This window comes from Syngnathus scovelli, chromosome 3, assembly GCF_024217435.2.
Source record: "Syngnathus scovelli strain Florida chromosome 3, RoL_Ssco_1.2, whole genome shotgun sequence".
In the NCBI taxonomy this organism is placed as follows: Eukaryota; Metazoa; Chordata; class Actinopteri; order Syngnathiformes; family Syngnathidae; genus Syngnathus; species Syngnathus scovelli.
The window spans coordinates 7,085,646-7,104,312 of NC_090849.1; the positions used below are offsets into that span (position 1 = coordinate 7,085,646).

General features: G+C 46.0%; 1 protein-coding gene across 8 annotated transcripts in view; it reads left to right on the plus strand.

Annotated features, from left to right (window-relative positions):
- Positions 1 to 18,667, plus strand: part of LOC125994747 (syntaxin-binding protein 1) — a 135,161-nt gene that overhangs the window by 13,236 nt on the left and 103,258 nt on the right. For 2 of the 8 annotated variants that reach the window (XR_011086579.1, XR_011086580.1), the window contains exons 1-2: positions 3,809 to 9,597; positions 15,145 to 15,221. Coding sequence is in view for 6 of the 8 variants with exons in the window: in XM_049764235.2 (XP_049620192.2) it covers positions 9,207 to 9,597; positions 15,145 to 15,221 (468 nt within the window). In the remaining 2 variants the exon portion in view is untranslated. Of the gene's footprint in view, positions 1 to 3,802; positions 9,598 to 13,859; positions 15,053 to 15,144; positions 15,222 to 18,667 lie in introns of those variants that run through there. The other 6 variants (XM_049764237.2, XM_049764236.2, XM_049764235.2 and 3 more) reach the window with 5 other exon arrangements.

Consider the following 18,667-nt stretch of genomic DNA (forward strand, 5'->3'; position numbering starts at 1 on the left):
AGAAAAAGGTCATACGTGCCATAACATGGTCTGAGTTTAACGCCCCCACTAAAACAATCTTCCACCGACACAATCTTCGGAGGCTTGTTGAACACAACTATTTCCAGAATGCTTGTGTCATGTATCAGACTATCCATAAACGAAACCAACTGTCAACTCATCCCAACCTGTACTCCCAGCCACACCCACACCACCAGGAATAGCCATCTAATCATTGGGAAAAAAACGTAAACTAAAATCTACAAGCTTTAGCATTGTGTGCAGAGGGCCACAGATTTGGAATGAGCTTGACGAAACACTAAAAATGTTGCAATCCATATCCACCTTCAAGGCAAATCTAAAAAATCAACTCCTATCAATGTATGTTTAATGTGCTGATCATTAATCGCATGAACACCTGTGTCCTGTTGTTAATTTATTAATTGCTAATGTACTTTACATCAAATCCAGTGTAATCAGAATACTGAGACTATCTGTTACTTGTCATATGTTTATTGTGTGTTGTACCTTATTGTGTGTTTATTGTTATTGTCTATTATATATCTGTATGTTTGTCCATAATATAAGGATATCTGGCCAATATCTGATACTTATGGGAAACCAGGCCCCCTATTAAAAGCTTTAAATAGCTTGCTTGGGGTGACCTTTCACGCATCCGACTGTGTAATACTGTTTGTTGTATCATGTTGTATGTCTTGGATATTGCGTGAATAAACTCAAATCAAACTCAACTCAAACTATTATTATTCCTGTCCTTTATTATTGTGTGAAGGCGATAACCTTCACACATGTTATTCTACACCATTCACTTTATTATTATTATTAGTGTGAAGGTGAAGACCTTCACACTATTGTTATTCCTGTCCTTTATTAGTGTGAAGGTGAAGACCTTCACACTATTGTTATTCCTGCCCTTTATTAGTGTGAAGTTGAAGACCTTCACACTATTGTTATTCCTGTCCTTTATTAGTGTGAAGGTGAAGACCTTCACACTATTGTTATTCCTGTCCTTTATTATTATTATTAGAGTGAAGGTGAAGACTTATCATTTGTAACTCTCGTCATTTTCCCATTTATTTTATCATAATTTATTTTCCTTTTTATTCTTCCCGCTTATCATTTTTAACGCTTATCATTTGTAACTCTCATCATTTTCCCATTAATTTTATCATAATTTATTTTCCTTTTTATTCTTCCCGCTTATCATTTTTAACATTTGGCTTCGCCTTCACACGCAATTTCTCCAGAAATTGCAATTCTAGTTGTGTGAAGGCGAAGGCCTTCACACATTGTTATTCTACTTTATTATTATTATTATTATTATTATTGTGTGAAGGCGACGGCGCTCACACATTGTTATTCCACTTTATTATTATTATTGTGTGACGGCGAAGGCCTTCACACATTGTTATTCTACTTTATTATTATTATTATTGTACTTTATTTTGTGAAGGCGATGGCCTATGTTACGCATATGTTATTCTACACCATTCTCTATTTTTCAGACTATAAGTCGCTCTGGAGTATAAGTCGCACCAGCCATAAAATGCACAATAAAGTGAAAAAAAACATATATGTCGCACCGGAGTATAAGTCGCACTTTTGGGGCAAATTCATTTGTCAAAATCCAACACCAAGAACAGACATGAACCAGCAACAACAGGCTAAAGGATACGGTATGCTAACGTGACATATACACAAACGAGGAGCTGAGAATGGGCCTGACGTAACATTCAAAGTTATTCAAATAACTATTACATAAATAACACGTTTATCAAACCATCGGTGTCACTCCAATTCATGAAGCTAAGCAAAGTTACAAGCTACAACACAGCTATGAGCTACGCTACAAAGCTACGCTACAAGTTACGCTGCAAGCTACGCTACAAGCTACACCGAAAGCTGCAAGTGACAAGCCACAAAGCTACAGAACAGAAAACAACATCATGCCTGGAGATAGACACAAAGGTCGATCTTGGAAACGAGGAACCTCCTCACGACCAGCATCGGCAATTCTATGTGTGAACATTGAAGGGTTCTCTTCTGCAAAATGAACAATCTTAGCCACCCTGCAGAGCACCGGACTTAGCAGAGTTTATTGAGAAGGGACAGAAATGTGTTCAGCTGTGGCTGAACCACATCTAGCCAAGCCTTGTAACTAACTGCCTTGTAGCCACGATAAGAAGAAGAACTCCAATTCATTAAATCCATCGATCGTCCTTTATGTAAACAATGCCGCGTATGCGCAGCATATGCGCCGCACCGCTGACATCGGACTCGTTGTAAGTTGCATTTCTAATTATTCCACAGACTCATATAACAATATATGAAGTATATTTCAAATAACTATCATATTACAACAATATTATCAAACCATCTGTGTCACTCCAAATCATTAAATCCATCGATCAAATTCCTCGTCCTTTATGTCAACAACGCTGTGCGCGCCGCAAAGATCTAGTATATAACTATATTGTAGCATTAACAAAGTACCAGGAAAGACGTGGGCTTGGTAAACGGCTCTTTATTTAACAAAACAAGAGTTCAACGAGCCAAGAACTACTGAACTGTAACGATAAAAAGATATACAAGTTGCTACACAAAATAAAATATATCAAACAACTATAACATAAATACGTTTTTCAAACCTTGTGTCACTGCAAATCATTAAATCATCGTCGTCATCCCGTGATTGAATCCTTTGTCCTTTATGTAAACAACCGCCGCGCTGCTGACGTCACTTTCAGTTCAAATGACAGTAATCCCTTGCTACATCGCGGTTCGTTTATCGCGGTTTCACTACATCGCGGATTTTTGAATTTTGAAAATTTGTGAAAAAATTCACATAAGTCGCTCCTGAGTATAAGTCGCCCCCCCCACCAAAAAAACGCGACTTATAGTCCAAAAATTACGGTATTATTATTGTGTGAAGGCCATGCCCTTCACAAATATTTTATTCTACACCATTCTTTATTAATATTATTATTATTGTGTGAAGGCGATGGCCTTCACACATATGTTATTCTACACCATTCTATATTATTATTATTATTGTGTGAAGGCGATGGCCTTCACACATATGTTATTCTACACCATTCACTTTATTGTGTGAAGGCGATGGCCTTCACACATATGTTATTCTACTCCATTCTCTAATAATAATACTATTATTATTATTATTATTATTATTGTGTGAAGGCGATGGCCTTCATGCATACTATGTTATTCTACTCCATTCACTTTATTAGTGTGAAGGTGAAGACCCTCACACTATTGTTATTGCTGTCCTTTGTTATTATTATTATTAGAGTGAAGGTGGAGACCTTCACACTATTGTTATTCCTGTCTTTTATTACTATTATTAGTGTGAAGGTGAGGACCTTCACACTATTGTTATTCCTGTCCTTTATTATCCATCCATCCATTTTCTGAACCGCTTAGTCCCCACGGGGGTCGCGGGCGTGCTGGAGCCTATCCCAGCCGTCATCGGGCAGTAGGCGGGGGACACCCTGAACTGGTTGCCAGCCAATCGCAGGGCACACAGAGACAGACAACCAATCGCACTCACACTCACACGTAGGGACAATTTGGAGTCTTCAATCGGCCTACCAAGCATGTTTTTGGAATGTGGGAGGAAACCGGAGTGCCCGGAGAAAACCCACACGGGCCCGGGGAGAACATGCAAACTCCACACAGGGAGGGCCGGAGGTGGAATCGAACCCGCACCCTCCTAGCTGTGAGGCGGACGTGCTACCCAGTGCGCCACCGAGCCGCCCTCCTTTATTATTATTATTATTATTATTATTATTATTATTATTATTATTATTATTATTAGTAGTAGTAGTAGTAGTAGTAGTAGTAGTAGTAGTGTTTAGGTGAAGACCTTCACACTATTGTTATCGCTGTCCTTTATTATTAGTGTGAAGGTGAAGACCTTCACACTATTGTTATTCCTGTCCTTTATTATTATTATTATTAGTGTGAAGGTGAAGACCTTCACACTATTGTTATTGCTGTCCTTTATTATCATTATTATTATTAGAGTGACGGTGAAGACCTTGTTATTGCTGTCTTTTATTATTAGTGTGAAGGTGAAGACCTTCACACTATTGTTATTGCTGTCCTTTATTAGTGTGAAGATGAAGACCTTCACACTATTGTTATTCCTGTCCTTTATTATTAGTGTGAAGGTGAAGACCTTCACACTATTGTTATTCCTGTCCTTTATTATTAGTGTGAAGGTGAAGACCTTCACACTAATCTTATTGCTGTCCTTTATTATTAGTGTGAAGGTGAAGACCTTCACACGATTGTTATTGCTGTAGTTTATTATTATTATTAGTGTGAAGGTGAAGACCTTCACACTATTGTTATTCCTGTCCTTTATTATTAGTGTGAAGGTGAAGACCTTCACACGATTGTTATTGCTGTACTTTATTATTATTATTATTAGTGTGAAGGTGAAGACCTTCACACTATTGTTAATGCTGTCCTTTATTATTATTAGTGTGAAGGTGAAGACTCTTTTCCTATTTATCTTTATCATTATTTATTTCCCTTTTTATTTTTCTTTATAATTTTTCCCATTTATCTTCATCATCATTCATTTCCCTTTTTATTTTTCCCATTTATCATTTTTCCCATTCATTTTATTTCTCATTATTTCCCTTTTTATTTTTCCCACTTATCATTTTTCCCATTTATTTTATTCATCATTTATCATCATTTATTTCCCTTTTTATTTTTCCCACTTATCATTTTTCCCATTTATTTTATTTATCATCATTTATCATTATTTATTTCCTTTTATTTTCCCACTTATTTTTCCCATTTATTTTATTTATCATCATTTATCATCATTTATTTCCCTTTTTATTTTTCCTGCTTATCATTTTAACACATCATTTTACCCATTTACTTTATTCATCATCATTTATCATCATTAATTTCCCTTTTTCATTTTTTGTTTTTTTCATTTTGAAAAAAGTAGAATAACAATAGTGCGAAGGTCTTCGCCTTCACACGCAATTTCTCCAGAAATTGCAATTTTAGTTGTGTGAAGGCGAAGGCCTTCACACATTGTTATTCTACTTTATTATTGTGTGAAGGCGAAGGCCTTCACACATTGTTATTCTACTTTATTATTGTAATTATTATTATTATTAAACACACCTCGAAATTACAACAGTCCTGTGGATCTGTCATCGATAACGGCATATATAATTGGGTGTCATCCGCGTAGCATTGAAAGCTAATATTATATTTACATATTATGTCCCCAAGCGGAATCATATAAATATTAAATAAAATCGGTCCGAGTACCGATCCCTGTGGGACACCACACGTAACATTATAAAGCTCAGAGGACGTATTACCATGGACCACTCGGTGCCTCCTGCCTGATAGATAGGAATTGAACCAGCTTAGTGCTGACCCTGAGATACCAACACAACTTTTAAGACGCCCTAATAAAATATCGAAGTCTACAGTGTCAAAGGCAGCACTAAGATCAAGTAGTAACAATACAGACGACGTATTTGAATCTATAGCTATGAGGAGATCATTAGTCACTTTAGCAAGTGCTGTCTCCGTAGAATGATTAGCTCTAAAACCAGACTGAAAAGATTCATATCGATTATTAGCGACCATGTAATCAATAAGCTGCTGCGCTACTACTTTTTCGAGAAGTTTTGCTATGAATGGGAAGTTTGAAACTGGCCTATAATTACTGAGACAGTCCGGGTCAAGATTTGCTCGCTTAAGTAGTGGTTTAATAATAGCGGTTTTAAAGGCTATTGGCACTATCCCAGAGGAAACAGACAGATTGATTATATTTAAGACGGACGGTCCTAAAATTGGAAATAATTCTTTAAGTAGTTTGGCTCGAAGCGGGTCGAGTAAACATGTTGTTTGTTTAGCCGTACTAACCAATTTTGTAAGCATTTCAAGGGACACGCTTTTAAAATTTGAGAGGGTTATTGCATGATCCCCAGCGCTAGTAACCGGCGGAGCGATTGGCATGGTATTCTTGATCTCGTCCCTAATGGACTCAATCTTTTGAGCAAAAAATTTCATAAACTCGTCAGCTGAGTGGAAGGAGCTATCGGGGGTCGGCTGGCGCAGAGTTAGCTTTGCCACTGTATCAAATAGGTATTTAGGATTGTTTTTATTAAGATTAATGACTTGCAAAAAATAACGAGTTTTTGCTAAAATAAGCGCATCATTATATTTCAGCAGGCTGTCCTTCCATGCCTGATGGAAAACCTCAAGTTTGGTTAAACGCCATCTGCGCTCATGCTTTCTACATAATTGTTTAAACGTACGTGTTTCATCTGTGAACCACGGAGTTGGCCATCTACGGCGAGTTTTCGGACGTAGCGGTGCCACAGAGTCGATGGCTTTTAATAATGTCGCATTGAATTCATTTGTAAGATTATCGATAGAGCCACTGCATGCGGGAAACATGGCGGTTGCCGGCGACAGTAACTTACTAAAATTACGGCTGCTATAATTCTGATTGCTCTCTTGTCTTTGACAAGGAACTAAAATTTCAAATTTTATTAAGAAATGATCAGACAGAACAGTAGTGTATGGCAGTACTGCTATATTTGAGGTTGCTAGTCCCCGGGATAATTCCAGATCTAAGGTATTTCCATTCTTATGCGTTGCTGCCTGTACAGCTTGCGTAAAACCAAACGTATCGATTAAAGTTTGAAATGCCGAAGTCAGTGGTTCTGACGGTGAATTCATGTGGATGTTGAAATCACCCATGATAACTATATTATCTGCATTTGTCACTAGATCAGCCACAACTTCTGAAAATTCATCCAGGAAGCCAGAGTAAGCCCCGGGTGGGCGGTAAATAACAACAAGATAAAATGACAGTAACGCAGTGGATCGCACAATGAGAACTTCAAATGTTTTAAATACGTGAATTGAGCGAGGCCTAAATCTAAGCTCAGAATTTGAGATGAGGGTGACACCCCCACCCTTTTTTCGAGGACGAGCCACATGCGAGCTCAAAAAATTTGGAGGCGTTAAGTGGCAGCAGTTCATTAGGTTTTAACCAGGTCTCGCAAAGACCAAAAACGCTTAGATTATGTTCCGTGATAAGGTCATTAACGAGAACTGCTTTTGTATGAAGTGATCTAATATTCATAAAACCGAATTTAAGTGTAATCGGTTGATCAGGGTGCGTATCTATCGAAGAATTTTTAAACGGGATGCGAGTAAAATTGTGTTCTCTAGGCCTAATATCACCTCTCAAAAGTTTATTAGGGCGGTGGGATGAAACGACCGTGGGAATTTGATGATGAATATTTGTTACACATGTGAAGTTATCTAAAACAGGCACCGTTTCATCAGCAAGACCGGTCGGGACGGAGTGATTGGATTTGTCTACTACCCCAGTAGAAAGTGTGTTTATGTGTACTGCAGCACTATTTAAACTGTCGCGCTCTAGTCTACACGAGGAGCTATGTGTATGCTGAAAGTCTAGCCTAGCGCTAGTTAACTTTAACTTAAAAGACTCCAAACCCATCCTCACAGGTGGTCTAATCACCTGTGCCCTGGCCTGCTCTAGAGTGACCTGTCATGAGTGGCTCAGACAGTAATCTATATTCCTAGAAAGAGTGAAGGCGCCTTCACGGTTAGGGTGAAGGCCGTCCTTCCTCAGCAGGTCGGGGCGGCCCCAGAAGGATGACCAGTTATCTATAAAATACAGTCCCTGCTTTTTACAGAACCCAGCCATCCATCGATTAAGGGAGACTAATCTACTAAACCTCTCATCAGTGCCTCTCCCAGGCAGGGGGCCAGAGACAAATACTCGATGACGACTCATCTTTCTGGCAAGATCACAAGTCCTCGCTATGTTTTTTTTTGTGATCTCTGATTGTCTCATCCTAACATCATTGGAGCCGACGTGTATTACTATGTCCGAGTAGCTAGTGTTGTTGGAACTACGCTGTTGACTAAGCCTATTGCGAGTCAGCTCCCTAAGATTAGCTTCTATGTCGGGTGCTCTGCCCCCAGGAATACACATTACCGTGGCTGGATTTTTAAGCGTAATGTTGCGGGTAATGGAGTCGCCTATGACCAAAGTGCGAGGGCCAGTAGACCGAGATGACTTTGGACGGCTATGCGTCTTACCTGGCTCATCGCGATTAGCAAGCCGCTTGGGGCTAATGCTAACCGGGCTAGCGGGCTGACTACAGCCCGCGTCTGTGTCCGCCGCAACTACTGTTATCGCACTATTCTGCTCTAACTGGCGGACACGTCCCTCTAGCAGAGACAACCTCTCTAAGAGAAGGGTGCAGTTGGTGCACGAAGCCGTACATACCTCTTGGTCCGCTGCCATACTTTGTGTCCGAAGAGCGACAATCTGTCAGAACAACCCGGAAGCCGGAAGTTATGAAAGTGTTCCATCTGAGAATATAGACCAGGTTCCCATAACGCGAAGGCGGACGCCCTGTCGCGTTTGTTTCCTGGGGGGGAGGAGGGACAGGGTCCGCCTCCCACTATCCTCCCGAGCTCGGTTCGGGTGGCGGCTCTTACATGGGAGATCGAACGCCAAGTGGAAGCCGCATCACGCGATCAACCCGGCCCCAGCAACTGCCCGGAGGGCCGCCTGTTCGTCCCTGAAGGCCTGCGGTCGTCCGTGCTGCAATGGGCGCACGACTCACGCCTGGCCTGTCATCCCGGCGCGGCACGCACGAGGTACGCGGTGGCACAGCGTTTCTGGTGGCCCACCTGGCAAGTGGACACCAGCGATTACGTCAGAGCCTGCTCAATTCATAACCGCTACAAGACGTCTACTCGTCCTCCGGCCGGGCTGCTTCAACCCTTGCCGGTTCCCCAGCGTCCCTGGTCTCACCTGTCAATCGACTTTGTCACGGGCCTCCCCCCCCCTTAGAGGGAAACACGGTGGTCCTCACGGTGGTGGACCGTTTTAGCAAGATGACGCATTTCATCCCTCTGCCTAAGCTCCCATCTGCAAAGCAGACGGCGTCCATCATGGTGCGGGAGGTGTTTCGTCACCACGGTCTCCCACAAGACATCGTGTCAGACCGAGGACCTCAATTCGCTTCCACCTTCTGGACGGAGTTCTGCTGACTCCTCGGCGCCACGGCCAGCCTCTCCTCGGGGTTTCACCCTCAGTCCAACGGTCAAGCGGAGCGCCTGAACCAGGAACTGGGCAGGTCTCTCCGATGCATGGCCGCCGGGGACCAGCGCGGGTGGGTCCAACAGCTTCCCTGGGTAGAGTACGCTCACAATTCCCTCCCCAGCTCGGCTACGGGACTTTCGCCTTTCCACTGCGTCTTCGGGTACCAGCCACCCTTGTTCGCCCACCAGGAGCGTGGTGCGGCGTGCCCGTCGGCCCAGGCTTGTGTCCGCCGTTGTCATCGTGCCTGGGCGAGGGGCCGGGTCACTCTTCTCCGCTCTGTTTCAGGCTACGCCCGCCAGGCGAACAAGCACCGGACACCGGCTCCGGAGTACAGAGTGGGGCAGCGTGTGTGGCTCTCGACGCGGGATTTGCCGCTGCAAGCAGGATCCCGCAAACTGGCGCCCCGCTTTGTTGGACTGTTCCCTATTCAGAAGGTGATTGGCCCGGCCGCAGTCCGTCTTCTCCTTCCAGAGTCCATGAAGGTTCACCCCACGTTCCACGTGTCCCGTGTGCGGCCCATCCATGAGAGCGCGTTGGCGCCGGCGCCCGCTCCGCCGCCGCCGCCCCAGCTCGTTGATGGGGGCCCGGCTTACGCTGTCCGCTCCCTGCTCTGATCGCGGCGGCGCGGTCGTGGCCTCCAATACCTCGTGGATTGGGAGGGTTATGACGACGCGCACCGCTCCTGGGTTCCGAGCCGCTGGATACTCGACCGTTCGCTCATCACGGAGTTCCATCGCTGCCATCCGGACCAACCGGGTCCTCGGCGCGGGCGCCCGAGGAGGGACGAGGGGACCAGGGGTGAGGGTCCGGGGAGGTCTTGTCCGCCGGTACCGGGGTCTTCTGCTCCCGCGTCCGTCGATCCTGCGTCTGGCGAGGTGTCGGACGTTTCGGCGGTGTGCTGACCCCCCCACCTGGTCACCCGGGGTATTGCCTTCCTTTTTTTTTTTGTTTTTGGTTCCTGGGGACGTCGGGAGCCGTCCCTTGTGGGTGGGGTTCTGTCACGTGCTGGTGCCACCGGCGACAGGACCACGCCCCCCTGTCAGTGGAATCGCCGTCACCTGCCACGGGCTCATGGACAGCGCTATATCAGCGCCGCCAGCGCAGACCTGAGTGTCAGTCTGTCCCTTGATCCCTCTTTGCTCATCAGTCCCTGAGATACTGACTCGCTTGACTATTGGAAATCCCGCAGAATCGCTTGTCCTCTCCAGCCCGATCGCCGCTCCAGCACTAGCTGTTACCATCATCCCCTTCCACTATAAAGTCTGTCGCTACGCACTTGGCTGTACTGTCCGTTCCCTTACACCTAACTAGTCCTACATGCTTCAACCGATTCATCCCGTTCAAACTTTCACACATTCCAAAAATTCATGGCATGCTTGCTACCATTTTTTTTGTTCATAACATTTACCGTTTTGGTGTAATTAGCAAATTTGTGACTTATAATTCCCCATTCATTCTTAATGGCAGTTTCAACACGAGCCATTTCCCTGAGTGGGTTCGAATTTTACATGTGTCACATTGGGCGTCTCACCATTACACACACTCACATGACACTGGCTGCAATATTTTTCATAATAAACATCCATCCATCCATCCATCCATCCATCCATCCATCCATCCATCCATCCATCCATCCATCCATCCATCCATCCATCCATCCATCCATCCATCTTCTTCCGCTTATCCGGGGTCGGGTCGCGGGGGCAGCAGCTTTAGGAGGAACTCCCAGACTTCCCTCTCCCCAGCCACTTCATCCAGCTCATCCCGGGGGATCCCAAGGCGTTCCCAGGCCAGCTGAGAGACATAGTCTCTCCAGCGCGTCCTGGGTCGTCTCCGGGGTCTCCTACCGGTGGGACATGCCCGGAACACCTCCCCAGGGAGGCGTCCAGGAGGCATCCTGATAAGATGCCCGAGCCACCTCATCTGGCTCCTCTCAACGTGGAGGAGTAGCGACTCTACTCCGAGTCTCTCCCGGATGACCGAGCTTCTCACCCTATCTCTAAGGGAGAGCCCGGACATCCTGCGGAGAAAACTCATTTCGGCCGCTTGTATCCGAGATCTCGTTCTTTACGACCCATAGCTCGTGACCATAGGTGAGGGTAGGAGCGTAAATCGACCGGTAAATTGAGAGCTTTGCCTTTTGGCTCAGCTCTCTCTTCACCACAACGGACCGGTACAGGGTCCGCATTACTGCCGACGCTGCACCGATCCGCCTGTCGATCTCACGCTCCATCCTCCCCTCACTCGTGAACAAGACTCCAAGATACTTGAACTCCTCCACTTGGGGCAGGATCTCATCCCCGATCCGGAGAGGGCATTCCACCCTTTTCCGATCAAGGACCATAGACTCGGATTTGGAGGTGCTGACCCTCATCCCGACCGCTTCACACTCGGCTGCGAACCGTTCCAGCGAGAGCTGGAGATCACGGCCTGAAGAAGCCAACAGCACCGCGTCATCTGCAAAAAGCAGAGACGCGATGCTGAGGTCCCCAAACCGGACCCCCTCAACGCCTCGGCTGCGCCTAGAAATTATGTCCATAAAAATTATGAACAGAATCGGTGACAAAGGGCAGCCTTGGCGGAGTCCAACCCTCACTGGGAACGAATCCAACTTACTGCCGGAAATGCGGACCAGACTCTGGCATCGGTGATACAGGGACCGAACCGCCCTTATCAGTTGGCTCGGCACCCCGTACTCCCGAAGCACCCTCCACAGAACCTCCCGAGGGACACGGTCGAACGCCTGCTCCAAGTCTACAAAACACATGTGGACTGGTTGGGCGAACTCCCATGCACCCTCGAGGATCCTGCCGAGGGTGTAGAGCTGGTCCACTGTTCCACGGCCAGGACGAAAGCCACACTGCTCCTCCTGAATCCGAGGTTCGACCTCCCGATGGACCCTCCTCTCCAGCACCCCTGAATAGACCTTACCAGGGAGGCTGAGGAGTGTGATTCCCCTGTAATTGGAACACACCCTCCGGTCCCCCTTCTTAAAGAGGGGAACCACCACTCCAGTCTGCCAATCCAGAGGCACTGTCCCCGATGTCCACGCAACGTTGTAGAGGCGTGTCAGCCATGACAGCCCCACAACATCCAGAGCCTTTAAGAACTCCGGGCGGATCTCATCCACCCCCGGGGCCTTGCCACCGAGGAGTTTTTTAACTACCTCAGTGACTTCGACCCCAGAGATTGGAGAATCCGCCTCAGAGTCTCCAGGCCCTGCTTCCTCAATGGAAGGCGTGTAGGTGGAATTGAGGAGGTCTTCGAAGTATTCTCCCCACCGACTCACGACGTCCCGAGTCGAGGTCAGCAGCACGCCATCCCCACTGTAAACAGTGTTGACGTTGCACTGCTTCCCCCTCCTGAGACGCCGGATGGTGGACCAGAATTTCCTCGAAGCCGTCCGAAAGTCATTCTCCATGGCCTCACCAAACTCCTCCCACACCCGGGTTTTTGCATCAGCAAACGCCGAAGCCGCGTTCCGCTTGGCCATCCGGTACCTGTCAGCTGCCTCCGGAGTCCCGCAGGCCAAAACGGCCCGATAGGACTCCTTCTTCAGCTTGACGGCATCCCTTACCGCCGGTGTCCACCAGCGGGTTCGGGGATTGCCGCCACGACAGGCACCAACGACCTTAGGCCACAGCTCCGGTCAGCCGCCTCAACAATGGAGGCGCGGAACATGGTCCACTCAGACTCAATGTCCCCCGCCTCCCCCGGGACGTGGGAAAAGCTCTGCCGGAGGTGGGAGTTGAAGCTCTTCCTGACAGGAGATTCTGCCAGACGTTCCCAGCAGACCCTCACAGAGCGTTTGGGTCTGCCAGGTCGGACCGGCATCTTCCCCCACCATCGGAGCCAACCCACCACCAGGTGGTGATCAGTTGACAGCTCCGCCCCTCTCTTCACCCGAGTGTCCAAAACATGCGGCCGCAAATCCGATGACACGACTACAAAGTCGATCATCGAACTGTGGCCTAGGGTGTCCTGGTGCCAAGTGCACACATGGACACCCTTATGTTTGAACATGGTGTTCATTATTGAAAATCCGTGTCGAGCACAGAAGTCCAACAATAGAACACCGCTCGGGTTCAGATCGGGGGGGCCGTTCCTCCCAATCACGCCCTTCCAGGTCTCACTGTCATTGCCCACGTGAGCATTGAAGTTACCCAGTAGAACGATGGAGTCCCCAGAAGGAGCGCTCTCCAGCACTTCCTCCAGGGACCCCAAGAATGGTGGGTACTCTGAGCTGCCGTTTGGTGCATAGACACAAACAACAGTCAGGACCCGTCCCCCCACCCGAAGGCGGAGGGAGGCTACCCTCTCGTTCACCGGGGTGAACCCCAATGTGCAGGCGCCCAGCCTGGGGTCAATAAGTATACCCACACCTGCTCGACGCCTCTCACCGTGGGCAACTCCAGAGTGGAAGAGAGTCCAAGCCCCTCTCGAGAGGGCTTGTACCGGAACCCAAACTGTGTGTGGAGGCTAGTCCGACTATATCGAGTCGGAATTTTTCTGCCTCGCACACCAGCTCGGGCTCCTTTCCAGCCAGAGAGGTGACATTCCATGTCCCAAGAGCCAGCTTCTGCAGCCGGGGATCAGACCGCCAAGATCCCTGCCTTTGGCCGCCGCCCAGCTCACTCTGCACCCGACCCCTTTGGCCCCTCCCACATGTGGTGAGCCCATGGGAAGGGGGACCCACTTTTCCTTTTCGGGCTGTGCCCGGCTGGGCCACCAGACGCTCGCCTTCGAACCCCGCCTCCAGGCCTGGCTCCAGAGGGGGGCCCCGGTGACCCGCGTCCGGGCGAGGGAAAACGAAGTCCATTTATTTTTCTCATCATCTATTCCAATTCAATTTTGAAATTCACGGCAAATACTCCAAAATTTCTTTTTACACTTCTCATTTCTACATTTCTCAAGTAACTCGTTTCAACATCATTGTGCAGCATTCCCTAAGAATTTATTCAGTTTCTTCGCCTTCACACGCAATTTCTCCAGAAATTGCATTTTGTAGTTTACTTTTAAAACTGCTAAGCTGCAGCCAAATGTTTTATTCATATAAAAGTGCCGTGGCTATTATTTTACTTTTACACAAATATAGGAAATACTTAAATAGGCCTACAGTTCAAAGTTTAATCTATTTCAAAGTACACCTACAAATGCACATTGCATTTATGTTGTTATATTCAGTGGTTGTGACAGGTAAAATAAATAAAAGAGGAAAACTTTTAAAAGTTTACAAGCGCTGTTATTCTTTGCGGCTCCCGATAACTTTCTTTGGGTAGAAGAGGGGGCAAAATGGGTCTTATGGCTCTTTTGATAGTAAAGGTTGCAGACCCCTGATCTAGTGAATAAAGTGCTATACAGCTAAGTACTAGTAGAGGGTGCTAGTGATATGCATATACAGTAGCACAAGAGTCTGGGGAGACAGCAAAAAATGTAAACTGCCATGGAGACCAGTTAAGAGTCACCGCAATAAAGTCAACTCAAACGACAAACTTGTGCATACATTGATAGAGTAATATCTCAAAATATTACAAAACATCAGGAATGTCGTAAAATAATGAATCAGTGGCCTGAGGAGGGCAGCTCTGTGGAGCATTGGTTATCACGTCCGCCTCAGCGTTAGGAAGGTGCGGGTTCGATTTCCACTTCCGCCCCTCCCTGTGTGGTGTTTGCATGTTCTCCCCGAGCCCGCGTGGGTTTTGTCCACATCCCATAAACATGCATGGTAAGTGTCAGCCTCAGCAATATATAGGAGCGGCAAAACATTAGTAGGCTATTAGATATCATTTGTTGAGAGAATAGTGAATGTGGTGCTTCCAAGGAATACATTGATCTGTGGACTGATCATTTTGGGAGATGTTGGCCAAAGCATCAGTGAAGATGCTTATGGTGAGGAGGTGGAGCCTGTCTGTCTATTCGAGATTCATCATGTCAGATTTTTAATGATAGATTGATACTTAAAACATTGTTCTTTTTTGCAGTTGTAGAGGACATAACCAAGCAGCGGGAGCCTCTGCCCAGCATGGAAGCCATCTATCTGATAACACCTTCAGATGAGGTAATAAGAAATCTGTGAAAAAACAAAGAAACCATAGTTTCAAAAGATATATACGTATATATAGTATGTGTATATATGTATGTATATCTCTCCCAAAACTAATCACAAATGGAAACTGAGTCTCATGTTTGTTTTGCGCAGTTTATTAAATGTGCTTAAAAATTTGATACAAAATACAATATCAAAATATTTTTAAATTAATTTTAGAAATGTTTCAAAAATCCCCTTTCGTCTCATGAACTCAATCTCGTGATGTTGTGGGGTTTGTGTCTCGTCCTATCCCTAAGAGATATATAAACTGTATACATATATACACTGCTCCACACCCTGGACAAAACCCACAGTGCTCGCCCTGAATCTGATATTCGACTTCCCGATGGACCCACCCATCCAGGCTCCAGCATCCCTGAATAGACCTTACCAGAAAGGCTGACGACCTCTGTAGTTGCCAGCACCCTCCGGTCTGCCTTCTTAAAAAGAGGGCCCATCACCCCTTCTTACCAATCCAGAGGCACTGTCCCCAAAGTCCATGTGATGTATAGAGGCGTGCGAACCAGCTTTGCCATCAAGGAGGTTTTTAACCACCTCGGTAACTTCAGCCCCAGAGATAGGAGATCCCAGCTCATTTAGATCACAATTCCAGATTGCCCACGTGAGCATTAAAATTCCCAAACAGAACAAGGGAGTCTCCAGTTGGAATGGGATCCAGCACACCTTCCAAAGACTTCCAAAAGTGTGGGTACTCTGAGCTCTTGTTTGGTATGCAGTAATCCCTATTTATCGCGGATAATTGGCTCCTAGACCACCCGCGATAGGTGAAAATCCACGAAGTAGTGTCATCCTCTCATTTTTAACATACATACATTTTTTGTATCAATAAATGTATATTAAACCATATAAGTGCATATGTTATCATTAGAACATTAACTAACATGTAAATACTATATTAATAGTATAAATGACATACAGAAAATAATGTATAAATAGTATAAATATAATACGTGTGTGTGTATGCGTGTGTGTGTGTGCGTGTGTGCGCAACATGTAGATGTAGCTGAAGTATACATTCTGTAAATGTTTTTAGAAGTATTTTATTATAACTTTTAGATACAAATGATAAAGTAAATATGTTTTTAAAACTCTTTTTTATTATAACAATTTTTCTATAACAAGGTACAACATTGTAAATATGTTTTTAGAACTTTTATTATTATTAAAAATAATAAAACAAGGTACAAGTGTACGTAGTGCAGTTGTGTGGGCACTCCCTTCCTTCTGCTGGCGTGCAGGCAACTTTCGTACCATAATTCCTAAATTTTTATTTTTATTTTTTTATTTTTTGGGGGGAAATCCGCAATGTACTGAAGCCACGATAAATGTACACGATATAGCGGGATATTACTGTATAGGCACAAACAATAATCATTAAGGTGGAGGGAGGTTACGCTCTCATCCATTGGGGCAGTGCATCTCAATCATTTCCTGTGATGCCCCCTGAGGGAGAAGAAAACATTTCACGCCCCCCCATGTTATTAACATTAAAGAAAAAAGAAAGATCAACTTACAATAAATAACTTTATTAATAACATTGTATTTTTAGTCTGTAAGAGAACAGATTCAATGTGCACCACTTTGCCTGAAATTAAAAAATTAATTATAATTATTGAAACGATAGACATTCTTGACCAACTGCCATTTTATGCTGAAAAAAATACAATAAAATAATAATAAACACATGATATTAAATTAAATAACAGCAATAAATAATATTCTATTCAAAGTAATCAGCAACATTAACTCAGTAGCACAATATAAAAAATATTTTAACCTACAGAACAAAAATGAATAAAACAATTTGTGCTGTTTTTTCAATCAAAATGAGGCAGCATGACGGAGACCATATCCACGGCTGCAGGTAGTAGCTCTTCTGCAATGGTGTGTGTTCTTTTGCACTGAGCAATTTGGTACGCTGCTTTATATGATGCTTACAGTGCTTGCTGATTGACAAAAGTAGCATTCACAAAGTGGGATGATTGATGGCAATATTCAGCCCGTTTTCGCTGAAAAACCTCAAGCATCTTATCAGCGTGATTGGGGTGCAATGACTTTAAGTGCCGCCTTAATTTATTTGGCTTCATACTGTCCGCTGCCAACATTGTAAGGCACAGTAAACACACCGGTATTTCCTCGTCTCCCATCGTAGTCACACTGAAGCCGAGCGCTACGTACGCTTCGTCATATTTCCTTGTCTTAGCTTTCGTGTGACTCTCAATTCTCTTATCTCCGTCTCTCTCCACCGTTCTTTTCATCCATCTTTCCATCCATCTTCTTCCGCTTATCCGGGGTCGGGTCGCGGGGGCAGCAGCTTTAGGAGAGACTCCCAGACTTCCCCCTCCCCAGCCACTTCATCCAGGTTATCCCGGGAGATACCAAGGCATTTCCAGGCCAGCTGAGAGACATAGTCTCTCCAGCACGTCCTGGGTTGTCCCCGGGGTCTCCTACCGGTGGGACATGCCCGGAAGACCTCCCCAGGGAAGTGTCCAGGAGATATCCTGATGAGATGCCCGTGCCACCTCATCTGGCTCTTCTCCACGTGGAGGAGCAGCGGCTCTACTCAGAGTCTCTCCCCGATGACAGAGCTTTTCACCTTATTTCTAAGGGAGAGCCCGGACACCCTGCGGAGGAAACTCATTTCGGCCGCTTGTATCCTGGATCTCGTTTTTTCGGTCACGAACCATAGCTCGTGACCATAGGTGAGGGTCGGAGTATGATCGACCGGTAAATCGAGAGCTTTGCCTTTCGGCTCAGCTCTCTCTTTACCACGACGGACCAGTACAGAGTCCGCATTACTGCCAACGGTGCACCAATCCGCCTGTCGATCTCGCGCTCCATCCTGCCCTCACTCGTGAACAAGACCCCAAGATACTCCTCCACTTGGGGCAGGATCTCATCCCTGATCCGGAGAGGGCATTCCACCCTTTTCCGACCAAGGACCATAGACTCGGATTTGGAGGTGCTGACCTTCATCCCGACCGCTTCACACTCGGCTGCGAACCGCTCCAGTGAGAGCTGGAGATCACGGCCTGAAGAAGCCAACAGCACCACGTCGTCTGCAAAAAGCAGAGACGCGATACTGAGATCACCAAACTGGACCCCCTCAACGTCTCAGCTGCGCCTAGAAATTCTATCGATAAAAATTATGAACAGGGCAGCCTTGGCGGAGTCCAACCCTCACTGGGAACGAATCTGACTTACTGCCGGAAATGCGGACCAAACTCTGACATCGGTGATACAGGGACCGAACCGCCCTTATCAGTTGGCTCGGCACCCCGTACTCCCAAAGCACCCTCCACAGAACCTCCTGAGGGACACGGTTGAACGCCTTCTCCAAGTCCACAAAACGCATGTGGACTGGTTGGGAGAACTTCCATGCACCCTCGAGGATC